The sequence below is a fragment of the Poecilia reticulata genome, chromosome 21 (assembly GCF_904066995.2).
Source record: "Poecilia reticulata chromosome 21, P_reticulata-male-v2, whole genome shotgun sequence".
NCBI lineage: Eukaryota > Metazoa > Chordata > Actinopteri > Cyprinodontiformes > Poeciliidae > Poecilia > Poecilia reticulata.
In genome coordinates this window covers 7,315,644-7,337,386 of record NC_088850.1, presented here as the reverse complement: position 1 = coordinate 7,337,386, position 21,743 = coordinate 7,315,644, and the positions used below count along the sequence as shown (strand labels likewise).

At 39.5% G+C, this 21,743-nt stretch overlaps 1 protein-coding gene across 2 annotated transcripts; it reads left to right on the top strand.

Annotated features, from left to right (window-relative positions):
• The first annotated feature begins 16,030 nt into the window (after positions 1–16,030).
• cnr1 (cannabinoid receptor 1) lies at positions 16,031–20,105 on the top strand. 2 transcript variants are annotated; one of them, XM_008397447.3, is made up of 2 exons: positions 16,031–16,441; positions 17,109–20,105. In XM_008397447.3, the coding sequence occupies exon 2, from the start codon at positions 17,154–17,156 to the stop codon at positions 18,546–18,548; it is 1,395 nt and encodes a 464-aa protein (XP_008395669.1). In that variant the 5' UTR covers positions 16,031–16,441; positions 17,109–17,153; the 3' UTR covers positions 18,549–20,105. The 2 variants fall into 2 exon arrangements, with proteins under 2 accessions (XP_008395669.1, XP_008395668.1); XM_008397446.3 differs by having other exon boundaries at positions 16,038–16,446.
• Positions 20,106–21,743: the final 1,638 nt, after the last annotated feature.

Below are 21,743 nucleotides of genomic sequence, written 5' to 3'. Positions count from 1 at the left end.
CTTTAAAAGACTGAAAAGAAAAAAAGAAAAGAAAAAAAATGACTGAAGGGGAACACTTATTTTGGTTTTTAGGGAGCTTTATGATATTTTCTTATCTTATAATCATTCTTTTGTTGTTCCGCAGAGAAAAACTTTGAATTAAAAGCAAAAACAAAAAAACAACTAATAAATTGATTTGTAAGCTCCTTTTTATATATATAAATACTCATTATTAAGGCTGCTTTTGTCCATGGTTCAACTTTATATTTACAGCTCTGGTAACTCAACTCAGTCATTGATTAAGTTAAATATGAGCTTTCAGTAACGTCCTTGAGCAAATCTTTTTTTTTTTACAATAATAATATGAATAATAACTTGTAAAAACAAGTTTGAAATCCTTACTTACAACGCAATAAATTTGATTTACGTTCAGATTTAAAAGCCGCTAAATTTTCTAATCTGAGTTCACCAAATTGACATTTAACCTTGTATTAGTATACATTTGACCAGGCATGAATTAGAAAAAACATACTACAAATTTTCTAAAATGATGCTGAAGTTGTTTAATGTATAATCATTGTAAAAATTCTGCTGAAATGGATCAGTAAAAGCACACAATTTATGAAGCTTTTATTCCAGCAGTGAACGTTGGTAAACTTCTGGACCAGAACTGTGTTTTTAAAAATGTCCTACTTTTTGAAATTACCCTTGAAAACTTGCTCATTTGCATGACGCCTCCAGAGGACGACACATTTTGCTGTCCTATTGTGCTGCAAATGTTGCATCGCCACCGAGACACAACTCACGTTTCCACTTTATTTGGAGAAGTTAAGAATGTTAATTTCCTCTTGTAGTGATCAGTTGCTCTTCTGGTTGGCTAGGTTTTAATTATTGTACTTTGCAATGCTTATTTATGACTCGTCTCTGAGTTTCTAACTTGTATCTTATTCTTTTCTCTTAATCTCTCGTGTGTCGTTTCCTAAATGTCCTCCCGCGACATCAGACCATTCGTCCATGACTTCTTTTACATGCAGCCGCAGATCTAAAGTTTTCCTTTAATCATTCAAGTTCCAAAAACCAATTTGCTTTTGTGCTCTCCTCTTTCTTAGTTATAGCTGCCTCGAGTTTACCCCCAAAGATTAATTAGAGTTTCTGTCTGTCTCGTCTTCGCTGTCCTTTCAGAGAAGCGAAATCTGATATTTTCCTCTTTTTAATCTGGACGTGTCGTGCAAATGCAACCAGCAAACATAAATCACAGTGTTGCTGCTAAACGAATACTAATGTCAGCTCTGAAAGTGCTGCCGGAGTTTAGGATGTGAAAATAATTCAACAAGTTAGCTGCAAACCGTAACAGCTGCACTGCAACAACGTCAAGAAAGGCAGCATGAGAGAGCAGTGAAGAGATCATGCCTTTAACGGATTAGATTAGAAAATATAAGGAGAATATTAATCAGTTCATCTAGAAATAACCCACAATTCTCAAGATAAATAAAAAAAAAGTCATATCTTTATTTAGGTTTATTTGATTGAATAAAACTGGAAAGTTGGTGGCTCATAAAGTATTTACTCCATTTACCCCAAATGTGTTTGTGAATCTGGGCGAGACCAGATGGTAACTCAAACTTTTGAGAAGAGCAGATTGTTTCCTGACAAGCAGTGATGAACAGCTGTTTACACAGAAACCTGGTAAATATCTTGTGGTCGGGTACAGAAGTCTGTAGACCATTTTAGGGGTTGCCTGGATACAGTCATGTTTTCCCCATAGCAAATCGACAGTTTGGAAAGAAAAAGAAAAAGGTTACAGCGGCAATAAAAAAGAAAAAGAAAAAGAAAAAGGTGAAATTATTCCAAAATTCAAAAGCTTAATCTTGGAATAAAAAAGTAATTTGGAGGCTTTGAAACATAATGTCTTACGTGGACGTTATGAATCTGGCACTTTGATTTGATTTGATTTGATCGTCTGCAAGTAGAAATAAAACAATGTTTAGGTAATATTATATAAAGAAAGTCTTCAGTGTGAAACGACACGATAAACATCAGAAGTCATAATCATCCGTTGATGAATTATGGAGGAGTAATCATAGGAATACAAAATGTGGCAACTGTTGCTGCCTGATGATGAGCCAGCCTTGGAGGCTGCTGTTCGTTTATATGAGGGTGTGTGTGACTGTGTGTGTGATCACATTAATCTGACTCTCAGAGGACAGATGTTGGGCAGTGCAGTGAATTGTTTCTTCTCCTCGGTGCTCGGCTCGGATCGGCTCACGTGCCACCGGGTCTGCCCGGCGAGGCCTGCAGTTCGACCGCACGACGCAGCACCACCAACATCTCATTCAAACAGACTCAGTTTCCATGACTCCCAAGCTCATCTTCAGCTCCAATGGCTGATGTTGCACGGTTTAAGCTCATTTTTTCCTCCTGTTGTCTCACCGCGTCCCCCAAGGAGATGTGATGCACGGTTTGCGAGTGGTTCGGCAACACTAGGATCGGATCACAATGTGCCGGGCTGGAGAACACTCCCACCTCGGCTTTGTTGAGCTGCAGAGGCTCCGGCACACACTGGATGAGATCCCGCTCTCCCACCCTGGGATTGTTTGGCACGGAACGTCTTGTTATTGACCCCCCCCCCCTCTTTTTTGCTGCCGCTCTGTCTGCTGTGAAGTCGTTCCCTACAGGAAAAGATGATTATGTTCTCTTGTTTTGTCTGTGTTCAACCTTGGCTGTGTCATGTGACCAACCATTTCAATTCTCGCTGGTTGTCATGCCAACAGAGCATCAGAGGCAGTCCGTGCTCTACTGAAAGACGGGATGTTTGCGCTTTGCAAACAGGCAGGTGAGGCCTCAGTGTAAACTTTGAATGAATTGCTACACATGCATTCAGTTGTTTCAATGTTTTCAACATAATTTTGAAATCATCTCACATATTCTGAGATCTGAACTGCAGATGTCTTCTGTTCAGTCCCTATAATGTCTTTTTGAAATTGTTCTTATACCACACCATGGCTCTAAAAAGTGCACACAGCATTTTAAATAGCAGGTGTTTGTAATATCACCGAGTTATTTGAGAATTCATTTAAAAACATTTTATAAGTACAATGTAACATTTTCCTTGTGCAATGGAAATAAAGAACAAATTTATCAGAGGAAAAATTCTGAAAAAGACAAAAATACAAAACCTGGTTTGTGCAACACTGTAAGCTAACACTTCTATGGAGCAGCACACAGTTTTCAGACGGGCTAAGAAGGATCAAGAGCATGAAACAAAGGTATCGGTCAGGAGAGACGGAAGAGCATTACATGAACATTGTTGCACAGTGAAGATGGTCATCAATTATTCAGGAAAATATGGGACAGCATGGATATTTTAAAAAAAAACTGGCTGCCATGAGGTGTCCATGTCCATAAAGAAGCTTCTGAAGAATCTCCTAAACCTGGGAAGATTTTTCATGTTCTGATGAAACCATATCACCAAACTTGGGTTGTTTTTTTGGGGGGGAATTTTTTTGGAGTATTGGAAGTTCTGACCTTGTTCAGAATTTGTAAGGATATCCACTCCTGCAAGGAATTGCAATTGCCTTAATCCCCTTTATTATTATTTTATTTTATTTTATTTTATTTTATTTTATTTTATTTTATTTTATTTTATTTTATTTTATTATTATTTTAAAATGATGGACTTTTAGATTCACCAAGACTGACTCAACAGTAAATCCTCTAAAGTGATCGCTGATGTGTTTTCTTCTTGGCGTTGTGTCAACACACACACACACACACACACCTGAACACTGCAGAACTGCACACTGCCAAAACATCTGCATGTTTCTCTGATGATGATCAATTAAACAGGTGCTTGCTGCTTTCCATTGATGCAGTATTGGTGCACTTAATTTCCCTCCCATTACTGTATGTAACCTTTGAGTGATTTTTCCCCCTCATGTCCATAGATACAATGACTAGTCATCATGCTCTGTATGCACATGCAGTAACATTGATTGTGCTCTTTCCTCCCAGCTAGTTTCACCCTGGGCCGCTCGTCCAGGCAGGTGGCGTCCGGCAGCCGTCCAGCTGCACACAAAGACAGTGTGACTGTCCGTGCATGCATTCGTCAAATTCTCTGCAGGATCAGAACACAACGGCGCTATTGTCCACTCTCATCTGGAGGTGACATTTGTTTTTGCTCTGAAAAAAAAACTAACAAAAAAAAAACACTTGGAGGTGGGGGGTTCAACATAAACAGAGTAAAATGGAAACGCAAACAGCTCTGGGCAACTCTGAGCATAGTGCTTTATACTTTTAAACAAAAAAAAACAAAATATCAGGAGAAAAACAAAGTTGCAGAATATGTGCGGTGCTGCCAATACAGCGCAAACTCATGGAAGATTGTGCAAGTGTCGGAAATCATTGATCGACTCACGTAATGCTCTATTACTGTTTGTTCTTTGTCCATTTTAACACGATTTAACACAATCGTGTTTCAGGCAATGTTCTCTCGCAGTTTGAAAGAATAAATATGGCTAAAGAGAATATTGACTCAGATCTTCAAAACCAGCTTCTGACTTATTTCAGTGACTCAGTCATTCTAACACACTCCACATAGATTCTTTTCTTTTAGTCATTTCCTGACTTTCAGAGATCAACACTCATCTGCCTTGAGTGCCATCGATATGTAGAGACTTAAAGGTGTAAAGAATCAATAAATAAAAAAATCTTTTGGTTGTTTTTATTTTGGAGGAATTATTAGAAGTGATAATATATGTGGCACCTGGGGCTCAAGTTTGACTGTGCTTTATGGTTTTATACACGTCTTTATCAGCAGTGTCCAAAAGTGCAATGTGCTTTTTTTTTTTTTCTTTTTTTTTTTACTTTTTTGTTGTTTACATTAGTCCATCTTTTTCATCTGGATATGACAATAAGCATCTGTCAGTCTTATCACTACTGATGTAAATTTGGCTTTTTTTTAGAAATACATTTGCACTATTTAAATTTAATAGTTACTAGTGTGTCAAATGTTATATGTTGTAGTATTTTACTGCCATTCAGCAGAGGACAATATCTCTCCAGATCCACAGAAAAAGCTCCCTCTGTTTTCTCTGCGGGACCTGTCATTCCACAGGCAACAAGTTTTGATTTTATTGTCAGCATCAGTGGGATCTGGATGGTTTTCTTCAGGGTTATTTCTTACAAGCCGGCACTATGTGTCTCATATTAGGAGACTGTTTGACTCACTTTTCTTTCCTTTGGTTTCCAGTCGGTGCTTAAATCCACTTTCATACTCTATTTGTTGCGTTAATAGTAATATATTAATACACATTTTGCGAGTTTTTTTTCTCTTCTACTGCTTCATGTTGTTCATGTTGCTTAAATATCATCACACATCGACATGTCATTGCCACAAATTTGAAAGTGTCTTATTAGAATTGTAACAGACCATAACGACCAATGGGAATTTTCTTTGAATATTAAAGTTTGTGATTTTAGAGCCACAACATTTGTAAGGCGCCCTGTCTAGGCGCAGCCGAGGTGTTGAGGGGATCCGTTTTGGTGGCCTTAGGATCGCATCTCTGCTTTTTGCGGATGATGTGGTCCTGTTGGCTTCATCGGAACGTGATCTGCAGCTCTCACTGGAGCGGTTCGCAGCCGAGTGTGAAGCGGCCGGGATGAGGCTCAGTGCCTCCAAATCTGAGGCCATGGTCTTGAGCCGGAAAAGGGTAGAGTGCCTTCTCCGGGTCAGGGGGGTCGTCCTGCCTCAAGTGGAGGAGTTTAAGTATTTGGGGATCTTGTTCACGAATGAGGGAAGAAGGGAGCGGGAGATCGACAGGCGGATTGGGGCAGCGTCTACTGTGAAGTGGGCGCTGTACCGGTCCGTCGTGGTGAAGAGAGAGCTGAGCCAAAAAGCGAAGCTCTCGATTTACCGGTCGATCTACATTCCCACATCTATGGTCATGAGCTTTGGGTCATGACCGAAAGAACGAGATCACGGGTACAAGCGGCCGAAATGGGCTTCCTCCGCAGGGTGGCTGGGCTCTCCCTTAGAGATAGGGTGAGAAGCTCGGTCATCTGGGAGGGACTCAGAGTAGAGCCGCTGCTCCTCCACGTCGAGAGGAGCCAGTTGAGGCTCGGGCATCTGGTCAGGATGCCTCCTGGACGCCTCCCTGGTGAGGTGTTCTGGGCATGTCCCACCGGGAGGAGGCCTCTGGGAAAACCCAGGAGACGCTGGAGGGATTACGTCTCTCGGCTGGCCTGGGAACGCCTTGGGATTCCCCCGGAGGAGCTGGAAGAAGTGGCTGGGGAGGGAAGTCTGGGCCTCCCTTCTGAACTGCTGCCCCCGCGACCCTGATAAGCGGAAGAAAATGGATGGATGGATGGATGGATGGATGGATGGATGGATGGATGGATGGATGGATGGATGGATGGATGGATGGATGGATGGATGGATGGATGGATGGATGGATGGATGGATGGATGGATGGATGGACATTTGTAAGGCTAATGTCCTCCATGTAAAATTAAAAAGTGGTTAGAATATGACAAAACATAATAATTAAATAATCTTTAGGGAAAGTTATGTTAAGTTAAAGGAGCAAGTTGTATCCAGAAATCTGAAGAAGATTTTTACTTTGATTACAGATGACTGCTGTGTTGCAAAATTATGCAATACAAAAAAAATATAGATGGACTATAAATCCGTTAACGTTAGAAAAAAATGACTAAAATTCACTATATAAGACAATGGCTTATTACCTAATTGTGCTGCAGATTTATTATTGAATTCATTCAGAAATTGGAATAAAAATACCAAAATGGAGGATTAAGTTATCCATTATTTTAAAGCCCAGGAATTATTTTGAAAATAGGAACAATTGGAGCACGTTTGATCAAAAAGGTGAGCCTTGTAGTGACAGAGGAATGAATTTTGAAGGATTGTTAACGACAGGAACGACATCCTGCACCGACTCTTACTGCAGTCGACTTGAAGAAGTCAGGAGACTGATTGTGCTCCGTTGGTTCATCATTATACTGCGCAGAGTGTGCGGTGAGGTCTCTTATGCGCAGCAGCTTGTGCACCTTGCTTCTTTCGCTCCCCAACACAGAGAAAGTCTAATTTTAACCGAGTTTGTTCAGTTTCACTGACACACTGCTTTTGATGCTGCAACCCCAACAAATACACAAACCAGGAGGTCACTGTTGGCTCAGCCAGAAGTAAAATCGCTCCTGTAAACAACCGCTGAGTCGCGTTTGAATCCCATGTTTGCCAGTGAACTCTGCAGTGTCTTTTGTCCATCACCTCCACCTTTTGTCCCAGAACTAAAGCTGTGCTCGTCTTGTTCTAGGTCCTTCTGAAATCCACATCAACGCCGTTGACGTGAGAATAAAGATGAGGTGACTGTCCCCACATCGTGTCGCAAGGTGGCTCGCTAGTTTTTTGTGCAAAACATCTGAGTCATCGGAGTGTTTCAGTAGATAACAGGACTTGTAGGCTGAAGAGAAATGGTGAGATTGAAATTCCCCGAGGAGTGCTCCTCTGCCGCTGACCACTGCCTCAGACACGGAAGCCTTTAGTCTCTCAAACTGTGACCTGTCAGGTAGTCAATAATTTAGCCGGCTCTGGAGGCCTCCTGAGGAATCTTCTGGAGATTTTCATGTATTTATTTTTCATGTTAAAGTACAAAGCGCAGCATGAATGGTCCTGAGGAAATCAAAGGGTGTGATTTTCAGAATAATCTCAGTGAAAACAGATTAAACAGAGAAGGAAGAGCTGAAATTCCTTAATTTATTATTCCGAATTAGTTTTAGGTGCCACAGTCGCATATGACTTTATATATGACTTTAATATTCTTCAGCACTGGACGCTCAGTCTCAAATATTCAAATACCAGGTGAAATGGGTGAAATAACACGTCGACAAACTTCCACATGAGAGGAAATCTCCACCTGCTGCAGAGCATACGTTTTAACTGCTTATATTTCACACTGTGCATGAATGCATTCTGAAATACTTTTGAATTTGAATGAGAAACACAAGGCTCACACATAAACTTCCAGGTTTTGCTCACCTCAGCTCTTTTGGAACACGCTGCAAGGAAAAAGATCAGGAACTGTTGTGTAAAAAGATGCAGCATCTTGTGAAAGTATTTATTCTAGAAACTTTTTGACATCTTGCTGAATTACAACTGCAAACTTGTGGTGTATTTTCTTTAGGGACTTTATGTAATATTCCAACAATAAGTAGTGTGAAATGCGTAGAAAAGTGCTCTCGTCTCTGCTGTTTGTCAAACGTGTAGTTGGCAGCATTATGCTGTGTGAATAATTATGTTTAAACAAGGGTTGGGAAGGATGATAATGGAGCTAGAAGAAAACCTGTCATAGTCTGTAAGAGTTCATATTCCAGCAGGAAATGACCTGAGCAAGTGAGTCAAAACAAGGCATATTTATGTGATGGAATGGCCTAGTCAAAGCTTAAAACTCATGAGAATATGTGGAAACAAACAAGCTCTATCCAGTCTGACTAATTTTGAGTTTCTTTTTTTTTTCATGTCAAGAAAAATGGGTACAATTTCAGTGTGTATATATTCAAAGCTTTTAGACAAACGTATTATTTTTTTGTGGCACCTACAATCAGAAACACTTTGGGCAGCTGATAACAGCTCCGTCCTTTTTCTCTGTCTCTCTGGTGGGTACAGAGTTCGGTATCAACTGTCGAGTTGCAGAATGCTGAATAGTCTGTTTTCTGCAGTCACACCTCCTTGTTCTTTAAAGTCTAGACAGAAATAATAAACGAGTCTGTTTGCGACGTTCCCTTTGAGCAGAGACGAGTGCCTCTGCGCTCCTTTGTCTTTTAAAACCTCTGTCTGCTCGTTTGTAAAAACCCGCATAAAGTGGCATTTCTGTCTCAGTAACAAGGGCTCTCTGTAGCCACGTCATGTCAACATGCTGCATGAAAACGCATTAAGTGAAATTATTCAAGCAGATAAACCAGCTTTAAATGTCTTATTGCATTTCTTTTTATTTTGCTCTTTTCCCAGCCCAAAGATTTTCCTAACATCACCCCAAACAATATAAATCTTTATTTTTTTCACCCTTAATTAGTATGTTTTTGTTTTGCTTTGTTTTTGCCTTCAGAATACGACTCGATTTAGTCTCCCGTGAAATGACATGATGTAAAAGCAGAGCTGCCGTAGGTCTTTCGTTGCGTTTCGCATTTCCAGCCAGGAGTGAAGCATGTTCAGCCACACCAGTTGCTCTGACTTATGATTCATAAAATGTGTATGAGGCTGCTCCAAAAAGCCTGTATCTTCGGTCCACATGCAGCAGAGCGCTGCGGTGTTCGACCAAGTGAGACGCCCAGACTTTAATGCATTTCATACGTTTTAGCAGGGACATGTTGATAAACAAATGCTGATTTGCCTTTTTTTGTGCTCATTCTACATTTCCTCTGACTCTCCAATTGACTTTTTTACCACTAAACTTTGTTAAAAAAATAAATAAACACTGTATTTTTTTGTTGTTGTTGTTGATGTGCTGTTTTCTAATAAATCCTGCAACTTCAATTCTGCCTTCAGTTGGTGCTTTTATTGATTCCATTTTTTACATGTAGAAAAGCTATTTTTCACCAAGGTAAAATGACAAAGTGGGGTTTAAAATAGAGTGTGCAGACTGTAACAATGCACTCACCCCGTTGTTTTCCAATGAATCATTAAAAAAAGTTTCTGCATATTGTGTGTTGATCCTTCATATAATGAAGTAATTTCCTTTTGAATCACTTTCTTTGAATCCTCCAAAATTGACCAGATCTAATCAGCAAACCAAATATTCAGGGAACGTTATTTCAGCAATGATGTCCTTCTGCAGCCAAGCATCTCTTTACTAATATTTAGGTAGAACACGACCTTGTCCTTGCTCAGAATCATTTTAATTCATCACACATCTTTAATCAAGTGGGCTCGTCCAAATTGGAGGTGGTAGTCCTTTGTTTTGCATAAACAAACACAGGTTCACCACGTTCACTGTAGCACTGGAGTAAACTATTATTTGTCACGTTGCAGCTACAGCTGTGTTTATCTATTTACGGATGTACCGGAGACAGCTGCATATTTGTCTTCAGAGTTTTCTCAGCGTTTTCAAGAATTATGAGCATGCCACAGGATGAAAAATGAGCTCTGAAGATGGTTAAAAACGCTTACTGGCAAAAAAAAAAAAAAAGTCTTATTATGCTGGTGGCCTATTTTCAGAGGAGTTGACTCATGCATAGGTGATTCGATTAAACTTAACTGCTTTAGCCTGTTAAGTGAAAGAATGAGCATCTAAAGGAGAGCAGGGATTTTGGGTTTCAAAAGGAAACGAGGCTTAGATGAACATATAAAGCCAAGAATTATTTTTTTTTTTTTTTAGTATTTACAGTTTTTTATATATTACCAAAATTAATACTAATAAGAAAATAAGACAATGTTGTCTTATTTCTTTGTCCTGGAACGTATACTGTTTGTAACATCTTGCTGAAAATAGATACAGTGTCCAGATATTGTATATCAAACTGCATTTTATCTATCTGATAGTGATTATTGATCCAGATTTCAGGGTTAATTTTCCTGTCTCCAACTTGTTCACAACTTCTTCTTCTTCTTCTTCTTCTTCTTTTCAATGCACACATAGTCTTGCTCTTCCTCACCCCTCTGACTTGCCTTTCCTTCCTCCATTGCCCCTGGGATCAGCTATCCATTTGCTATTGGCTCCCCCCCAAAGCCAGGTTTAAAACACTGACGCATGGAAGCTTTACAATGCTACTTTTCTCATTTTAATGTCCTGTGAGAACTAGCTGTGCTACAACTCTAGCACCAGCTGGTTTATATACAAGAACAAGTAAGTGAGGTATTTTGTAGCAGGCATGTTTTTATAATTTTGCCCTCCTCCATAACAGTGTCACAACATGCACAGTACAATTAGTTTAAGTTGAGTTGCTACATCTGCATGACACCACAAGGGGGTGACGAGTGCTACTCCTCTGTCACTTGTTGATGTTGCAATAAAACAGAAAAGATAAGCACGAATAGATGGTGTTTTCCGCTCTCTTTTCATTACAATCATAATCGCTCAGTTCAGGCATTATTAATTAAACCAGCAATTGTCAAAGGAGGGAGTTAATGGTTTCCTCTGGGAGGCTTGTGTGCACCGAGAGGATCAATCTGTTGCTGAGGTGCTTCTGTGACTGAGCAGTATGTGATGGTGGGTAGTAAAGTACCGGCCAATGTTCCCTTAACTCAGACGACGGCCACCTTTTCATTTGTCAGCTAGTGCTCAAGATGTTCGATGATGTGCCATCGTCTCAGCTGAAGGCTGAGGGTGGTGGACGCAGACAGGCTGGAGAAATTGATTCGCAAGGCCAGTAATGAGGGGGTGGAACTGAACTCTCTGATGGACGTGTCAAAAGAGAGGATGTTGTCCAAGTTAATGACAACTCTGGACAACACTTCACACCCACATGTTGGACAGGCACAGTCGCTCAATAATAGGCTCACTCCACCATGATGCAACAGCGAATGCCATTTTTATTATTGTTGTTATTATCAGTATTTGTTCTTATAATTCTGATTGGAAGAAAGGAGTGGATATGAACAACAGCAAATTTATAAAACATGATATCTCTGCTGCACATACTCATTATAATACGTAGCAAATGTTGCTTTAAACATGGAAATGTGAAATAAGCAAAAAATGAACTTTGAAAGTAAAATAACACATCCGCTGTAACAAAACAAGAGTGATGTAACCAATAAATGCATTTCTGCCGATAAACAGTTTTTTAACATCTGGCGGTTTTATACAGAGATGAATAAAAAGTCAGGAAACATTTTCTGGGTGTGCTATGACAACAGAGCAACATATAAAAACATCGACATTAAACAAGGTTAAGCCTTTCCTGTTTTACATTAATTAGAACTTACTATAATATTAGAGATTTATCTTTAGATATTATGAGTGAGATATTATACAGGACTCACAGAGGGCCCCAGTTTAAAAGGTTTTCCTTCCCAGGATGTATCAAAGGGGTTTGTGTCAGGAAAGACATCTGCTCTTAAACATCTGCCCAGTCTGTGTGTATGCAGCTGTGGAGCGGGAAAGGCTGCCGTGCTGTGGCAACCGCACGGAGGGAGGAGCAGAACAACAACAACATGAATCAGATAATATATTAACGTCTTCTTGGCACTGTGCAGAATTTCACCAAAAGGCTTACTTTGACTTTTACTAAGTCAAACACAGATTTCTTTCCAATCTGCATCGCTCAAAGCAAGGGGCACTCAGATGGTGAAACTGTAACAATTTAGCCTAAAATAGATTAAAATTTATTAAATTCTTGTTTCTAGGTAATAGAATTTATTTCAAATGTTGTAGCTCGTAAAGTTTTATTCAATTTTATAGAATGTTACTCATCAGTATTTGTGAACATTGTTGCTTTTCTCAAGTTTAGTTTGTTGGAAAATAGAGGGTTTTTTCTCCCCCCTATCCATGCATATTAACATGCTAAAAGGGCACGGTGTTCTGAATACAGGGCATCTGACATTTCACACTCAGCAGCAATCAGATAGTCAAATTACAGCTGTTCTGGAAATCACACAACACATCCCTCCACTCTGCATGGTTTACTCTCCCCTGAGCTATTTTTTAAATTTTTTTCTTCTTATCCAGGGATTCAAAGTGAGTCAGTGTGGAGGACAAAATGTTATGTACCACAACTGAAACGCAGATGGCTTCAAGCTTCGCTTCAGCCATCACTCACTGCTAACTCACGGGTTAGCATGCCAAGCAAGTCAGAGAAAATTGTCACAGTACAACAGTGAGTTTTGCGAACCAACCTGCTGCCCAAAAGTCTAACCGCCCCATGTGCTGGACATTACGAAGTCTGCAACTGCTGTGTGACTAACAAGCTGATTTAAAACTAAGTTTGGGCATTTTTGGAAGGGGTTTCTGCATTGTTTTTGTGGTTAGGTGTCAAGTTAACACATTTCTCTTTGTTTTTATTTGGGATTCTAATTACTATGGTGATACAAAGGAGTGTGTTATATTGTGAAGCTGAAGAACTTCACAGTAAATAAGTTAAAGGATTGTCTTTCACATTAAGCAAAGTGTATTTGAGACTACAAAACATTAGATATCACCCATCATTTTAATAATGAAATATGGTTGTGGCAGAATTATGTTCTAGAAATACTTTTTTTTTTTTGCATTTATAGGAAAGTAGGTCAGAGCTGATGGGAAGATTGATGGAGATAGATACAGATTTCCTGTTTCCTACAGGAAATCTGCAAAAAGCCAAAGCTACAGTGGAATCAGTTAGATTAAAACGGGCCTATGAAAAGTCCAAACCTAAATCCAATTGGCAACCAGTCGCAAGACTTGAAAATTGCTTTTCACAAAAAGCTCTTTAACCAAACTCTGCTGAGCTGTAGCTATTATAAATGTTCTTTAGCTTCACAATATCCCACTACTTTGTATTACTGTAGTAAATAAAATCCCAAATGAAAACACTGAATATTTGGATTAAATTTGCAGAAAGGGTTAGAAAAGTTCAAAGCGTATCGCAACTTTTGCAAACTCTGTTTTTCACTCATACTGCATTTAAGCATTCATAAAAGCACACAATGACTTTTCACCTTAGACAGGAGCAGTTTTTGTGTGAATACAAAGATAGTGATGTTGCAAAGACCACCATCAGTTGGATGCCAGACAGTTGGATGTTGTCTGGTTGGAGCCTGACAGCATCCAACCAGGCTTTTCTTACCAACTCTTGAGTAATGAGAAACCTAAATAGAGAAGTTGTGCTGGTCCTGCAATATGCAATAGTGTAAAAATCTTATAGGGGCACTAATTCACAAACAGAAAATATACATTAAGGCAATATAGATTTCTTTGCTAAGAAAAATGCTTTTACAGACATTGCATCAACTGTTAGTCGGATTTTAGGCTCCACTTCCATGCCAATAAAGTTAATTGCATGAAACCACTTAATGGCCCATCTGCAGACACTCCCAGAAATGTGGTAAACATAACCCAGGAGACAACATATGGTACCAGCAGTGAAACGATGCTGCTGTGAGGCACTGGTGTGTCCCAGACTGAGACTCATCTGAGGGTGATGTTCTCCAGCGCTATTTATGTTCAGTGCATCAAAGCTTCGAATGGGGTGAGAAACCCTGAGTTTCTCTCCTCTCACTGCTTTAATGTTTCCTCAGACAAAGCCGTATACTGGCCACTTATTCTGCAGGAGGTGTCAGACTCAGCAATCGAGGACGAGGGCATTCACGCTGGTTTGAATCATTGAAAGAAGCTTTATCAGCATCCAGACAAGGTGTGACAGAAAGAAAAACATGTTTTTTCTGCTCATTTATAAAAACAAGCGAGCGATCTTCTTACATTTGCAGTTTTTCAGAGTATATATGGATAAAAAAATTATTATTGGCTCAGTGTCTTAGATATTTTATTTTTATTTTTATCTAAGACACATTTTATTCACATCAGCCATTGTTAGCAGCCATGCCTGAGTTGTTTGGTTAATTGCACCTGCGATGCTGACTGAATCATGGCCTAATTCAAATCCCAAAGAGTCATTTTTACATTCTTGTCTTGTGTCTGTGGCTTTAAAATGTCAAGAAATCCATCTGTTGGGTTTCATTTCCTCTAAAAAAAAGTCACTTAGCTCCCATGTTTTTCATCAACACCCTGCAGACTTTGTCAAGTGGAGTCAACATTGCAGAAACACGATTGAATACATGGAAATCAGATCATTCATACTCACTGACTTTGATCTGTTTGTGTTAGGGCCCACTCTTTGTTGTTCTTATTCATAACAGGATCTGACTCTTAATTGTTGGATCTGTGATTGAGCTTGCTGATAGGTGGCTGTGTGTCCAGTTTCCCCAGTGGAGCGGAGATGCTGGTGTGAAAACATGATGCAGCATCCATGAATCATCACATCTCTTCAGAGAGTAGAAATTACTGACCTTGTAAGATTAGCTGCATATTTCTTTGTTTTTGGTCAGACATGTGCTGTTTTTGTTCAGAGGTTTGTTTTTGAATAAACTGTCCCTCTTTTGTGTATTGAATGTCTTTGACCTTCCCTTTCACCTTCAGTTGTTAAAATAGATTTAACAAGTCACTGAGGGTACTCTCTGTGTTTTATGTTGTATTGTTTTTTGGGGGTTTTTTGCTTCTTTTTTGGGGGGTGGGAGGAGTTTGTTTAATGTAGATGGTTTCCTTAACTTTTTTCCTCAGTCAATCATGCTTTTGTTACAACTTGACAAAGTCTGAGCACTGGAGTCCATGTGTTTCACCATATTTTAGATTTCCTTCCTGTCTTGCCCAATGTCCGATTGAAATGTCTCCATACCTGAGGTTCTTTTTGATTCTTTTTTTTTCCTAATACAGACATGCTTGGCTTTAGCAAACTCAACAGCTCCCAAGGCCATGAGGATACAAGGCTGGTCCAAGCCATCCTACATAGAACAATTTTTTTCAGCCACTTTTATCCTGTGTTTCAGTCTTTTTGGTCAAGATCTATCACCTCCTGTCAGTCTGAAACTCTCCATGGCTGAATTTCTTTAAAATGCGCTGTAAAACACCTTCAAGGAGCATGAAAGGAAGTCTAGGTGTGATTTGAAGCCCCTGTATGACAAAATATAACCTGGATGGCAGCGTGTCTACATCATAACATGAGGAAGGTTAACAGTCTGATGGCGACTCAGTTCAATCAATACCAGAATAATCATGTCAGCCTTTCTGTTACCTTGTCAAACTGTTTTGTATGCTTCAAAGATAAAAACGTGTGCCATCTCTTCTCCTTCACTATAAAATTTATGTTAAACTCACTTTGTGATATCGAGTAATTTAATATAAAAACGGCAACATATTGGTGCTGACAAATGCGTTCAGTTTTTTCCCCCCCTCTGCGCGCAGTTTTTGTGTTTTATTGCAGTTTTCCCTCGACGTTGAGTGATGAGAATTTAAATATATTCTATCTATAAGCCTTCGCTGTCGTGTGCCTCGCCTCGCTCCTATGCGCCATGGAGCGATTGGCAGCTCCATGGGTTGGGCAGACAAAGCTCTATATATGAAAACACGTGACAGGGCTCGGAGAAGCTGCGCCTCATAAGAGTGAAGACACAAAGAAAAAGGCTGGAGAGACGCTGGAGGCAGCAGCAGCAGCAGCAGCATCGACACTTCCAACCTGTTTCCAGAGAGAAGGCGCGCACTCCGGGTGACAACTTCGACTCCCACAAAAACTTCAGCTGCATTACGAATTGAAAACAAAGGGATAAAACCGAAAAAAAAATAGTATTGCTAATTAAATGCATGGCTGGTTGTTGTTTTTTTTCTTTGTGAGATCTAAGACTTTTTTGTGGTTCAGCAATGCGCTTCTGGCTCGGATTTACGCACGGCGATAAAGGGCGATTCTGCACACTTGAAAGAATTATGTAAGGTAAAGAAACGCACTTTCATTCATTTCTGTCTCGAAATAACAGTAGCAGGGGGATTTTGAGGGTTTTGTTGTTATATTAGCGGTAATAAATTTAAATTCCATATTTAAAGAAATATCGCACAATTATATCTTAGTAAGAGTTTAACATAAATAATAATGTTGATACTAAATTTTACTATTGCAATCAGTAGTGAAACCAATAGTGGAAATGCAAAAAAATTGCTCTTCTAAATCATTTAGGCACTTTAGTGAATGATACTAACAAGCTTGAGAAGCCAAATGTAAAAGAATTCTAGGTTTGTTTAAGTTGTTCTAGTTATAAAAAAGTGTTTTAATGTGTTTATGTGCGCTGATTGCCTATAGGTGCCTATTGAATATTAAAGTCCATATGGATAAGAAATTATCTACTGTATGCATAATCAAAAACTGAGCCAGATTAGTTGAAAATTGGATTTTAATTATTGAGTAGCTTCATGACTTTTTATGTCAAACATTTGCAGTGAAATGCTGTAATTATGTGAAGGTTATTTTTTTGTAAATTAAATCTTTCTGCATCAGAGGCAAAGGCTGGACTTCTGCAAACACACCAAAGAAAAAACATGTTTTATTCAGGGCTATGGAGATGTTCAAAAGTCTAACATTTTTTTGTTATCAATCTGTAGGTTGTTCCGTCATCTCAGACTGCAGTATTATCCTCAGACACAGCCATGAAATCTGTGCTCGATGGGGTGGCAGACACCACCTTCCGGACTATTACATCTGGGTTGCAGTACCTAGGCTCCAACGACGCCAACTATGATGACCCCATCAATGACTTGAACTTAAAGGGCAGCTTGTCCATGCAGAAGCCCCTGTCTGCTTTCCGCAGCAAGGTACCTACAGATGAAGAGCTCATCCTCAAGGGCATCCCCTTCTTCCCCACCAATGCCACAGACTTGTTTGGCAACAGGACCACATTTAGAGATGAGACTAATAATATACAATGTGGCGAGAACTTTATGGACATGGAGTGTTTCATGATCCTGACTCCCAGCCAGCAGCTTGCTGTGGCTGTGATGTCTCTGACTTTGGGTACCTTTACAGTGCTGGAGAACCTGGTGGTGCTCTGCGTCATACTGCAGTCCCGCACCCTGCGCTGCCGTCCGTCCTACCACTTCATTGGCAGCCTTGCGGTGGCTGACCTCCTGGGCAGCGTCATCTTTGTCTACAGCTTTTTGGACTTCCATGTTTTCCACAGGAAGGACAGCCCCAATGTGTTTCTCTTCAAGCTGGGTGGAGTCACTGCATCGTTCACGGCATCAGTCGGTAGCCTCTTCCTCACTGCTATTGACCGCTACATCTCCATACACCGGCCACTTGCCTACAGGCGCATTGTAACTCGAACCAAGGCCGTCATAGCCTTCAGCGTGATGTGGACACTCTCGATCATCATCGCAGTGCTACCTCTGCTTGGCTGGAACTGTAAACGTCTCAACTCAGTCTGCTCAGACATATTCCCCCTGATTGATGAGAACTACCTGATGTTCTGGATCTTCCTGACCAGTGTCTTGGTTATTTTCATCATTTACGCCTATATATACATCCTGTGGAAGGCACACCACCACGCTGTGCGCATGCTAAGTCGCGCCTCCCAGAAGAGTCTCGTTATCTATTCAGCAGATGGGACTAAAGTGCAGACTACGCGCCCTGATCAGGCACGCATGGACATCCGTTTAGCCAAGACCCTGGTCCTCATCCTGGTGGTGCTGGTAATCTGCTGGGGTCCCTTGCTTGCCATCATGGTGTATGACCTCTTCTGGAAGATGGACGATGACATCAAGACAGTGTTTGCATTCTGCAGCATGCTCTGTCTCCTCAACTCCACTGTCAACCCCATCATCTACGCCTTGAGGAGCAAGGACCTGCGGCGTGCCTTCCTCAGCTCCTGCAACATCTGCCGGAGCAGTTCCCAGCAGCTGGACAATAGCCTCGAGTCGGACTGCCAGAACAGAAATGCCAACATTTCTGCCAACAGGGCTGCAGAGAGTTGCGTGAAGACCACTGTGAAAATAGCCAAAGTAACAATGTCTGTGTCGACGGAAACGTCTGCTGAAGCTGTCTAATTAGCCATCAAAGGCGGGGGGGAGGGAAGTGTAAATGTCATCGACCTTGAACAACCCCATTTCACATGAAAAGCAAAGGTTGGGCATTCCAGAAAAGTCCTCTCCTGAAAGTTCTTGACTCTCATCCTCACACAGATGCTTTAGTGGCTCCATAATTTTATTTTGGTGGATAAGTGCATAGAGTGCCAAAGTGCCAAATGGTATTGGAAGATCATAGAAGGGACTTGCAATTTGAAAAGGACTTGGAAAGACTATCATAAGTCTGCTGTTTGCCACAGACTTCTTGATATCCAGTCAGCAAAGGCATATTATATTTTTGTACTGTGAATTCAGGTTTTGAAAAACTCTATCTTCATTTATGGGATAAGGGGCTACTGCAATTTCTAAGTAGAGATGTTTTACAGTGTCATGTAGAACTCGATATGTGTCTCGAACCATACGTATTACAAATCATAGAGCCTTGACTTCCTATAGGCTTCATGTTGCATAAATGCATTTTTGAAACTGAATTTAAAAAAAAAATCTGATTGTTTTGTTCCAGAATTGTATAATTTCTGACATCACTCGGAGAATGATCAATGTGTGGAGAGATATTTTTGAGAAATGAAAGGTCAGGTAAAGTTATAAACCATGAAATATCAACTCGGACTTGTAGGTGTAAAATATATTTACGAAATCTCATTTTTCGGTGGTAAAGTGATTTCTTTACCAGCTGCCTGCTCTTGCAGGGTAAAATATCTTTATTCAGTTATGTACCAAACAACTGTACAGTGTTTAATTGCAAATGAAGTGTTCCAGTTCAGCTATTCAGCCAAGTCAACTGAAACGCCAAGCTTTCTTTGTTTAAAGCCTGAAAGATTAAAAAAAAAAAAGAAGAAAAAAGAGAACAACACAGAGTGCTGGTCACTACTGTTGGAAACCAAAAAGGTTTTCAGACTAAGGCTCCTTCTGTCAAATGTTTAATTTTATCGGATTCCGCCTTGTATGTATGTGTGGTACGTTGTGACTTAGTGATCTGTTCCAACCTTAAAGCCTTTTGATCATTGCAGTGAATTTTTCTTAGTGCTACTGTTGCATAAAACAAAAGAAACCAATGCACAGGGGCTGTTGAATTGGTTTTGGCGTGACTCTGAATAACATAAAAATAACTGCTGTTAATTTTTTTACCTCTCAAAACAAAGAAACAAAGGTCAGTAGCTTGTAACTTAAATGGAAGTTTGTGTGTAAGACTTATGTGAAGATCAAAACTGACCTTAGATAATCCAACATAGCAACGATGTGGTTTTTTCTGATAGATGATGTAGAACTTTTAATCTAGAAATCACACTGCAGAATTGTTCTGTAAACATTTATCTCATTGTGAAGTTTTCCAGACAGCTGTTTATCAATATGCTTCTGCTGGCTCTTGTAATTTTAAATATTAAAGATCAAATGTCAACTTGTGGCTTATGTACATTGGTGGCATAATGAGGAATCTATGACTTCAAAATCACCTTCGGTCAAGTGTTTCTGGTATTGCTGTGTTAAAACTTTTGAATAAAGTTGCAGCTGGTGTCATGTTGCTTGCAGGTGTTTGATTTGATTAGTTGACAAAAGGAAAATGACTGACGAAAGAGGGAACATCTGAGCTCTATGCTGACAGAAGAACCACAAGGCCCGAAGCTCTGTGCTACTCAGTCATTAATAATGCTTTACTGCCCCCTTGCGGGTGATGAAATATTGCATCTTTGCAGTCATTACTTCTACTTCTCAGCATCTAAAAAGAGACAGATTTTTAGATAAATAAATAAGTAAAACTACTGTTCCACCTTCCCTGCACGGTGCACCATCTGCCATTTCCTTCTACTGAGGGAAAATTGAAACATCTGTTGATGCACATGTTCTCTGCATTTTTAACAAAAGGGAAAAAAGAAACCGTTAACAGCTCTGCACTTAAGTTAGACTTAAATAATACCTAATAACAGCTGATAACACTAATAACAGATTTAGTGATTTTCTTTTTTACTCTGGCAGAAATCAAACAGAGCAACAATTTTTCACAACAGCCTTCATTGAGTTCACATAGCACATATTTCATAATTTTTTTAGATGTCTTATTACATTTGTAATTATTTATATTGCTGTAGGGCACAACAGGAAAGCAACAATGTTGTTCTGCTTTTAATGTTAGGAAATTTGGGGCTTTTTCACTATCGACCTCAACTCTTGGGAGTGTTGACATTTACAGCACTCCTCTCTTGAGAAACATATTAAGCTGAAAGTTCCCGTAAGTAGCAATTATTCTGTTCTTTTAACCAGAATATGTAACATTTATTAATAAATGTAATAATTTGTAAAGAGATTTAGGCGACCACATTTCATCTAATTTAGAAAAACAATAATGCTGTAAACTACAAAAATAATTTTTGCAAGCTTATTAAGCACTCCAACTATAAATACAGTTATATGAAATATCCCACTGAGAAAGTTTCTTCCATTTGTAATTTTATTCATTTTATATTATTTATATATAGTAATTAGTGTATGTGTTTGACATTTTATCAAATAATATGTATGCAACACACAGAAATGGGTAAATTTGCCAAAAATTGCACTCAACAATAAGTGTAGAACTACTTAAAATGCATTTAAGTAGTTGCATTTAAATAGTAACCTGGACAAAAACAGCAGTGAATTGGATTACACATAAAATTTTATAAATGGTAATAATAAATATAAATATATAATAAAAATAAATCCAAGGTATTGCTTGCTTAACTACACAGAGAAAATATTAAATTATCTGCAGGTTCACTTTGAAACAAAGAGTAAAAAAAAAAATCACTTATTACACAAATGTACAAATTGTACAACATAAAATATTTGAAACCAATACCAGGTAGGTGATGCACACATTCGAATAGTACAAAGTACATCCAATAGCGATGCACGATTTACTGTATGTCCCCAAATGATCTCCAAATGGCACAATACAATAGACTTTTTTATTCTATACGGCAGAGGTTCCCAAACTGTGGGGCGCGCCCCCTACGGGGCCGTCGTGCCATTGCAAGGGGGGCGCGGGAAGCCATCTGGATGGAAAAAAAAAACATGGACACTATATGCGCTGGGTTTTTACTTTTGACTGGCCAACTCTCTGTTATTCCTATGTCTATTTGATACAGTAGGGGCTTTCATACTTCCCATATTTGTGTC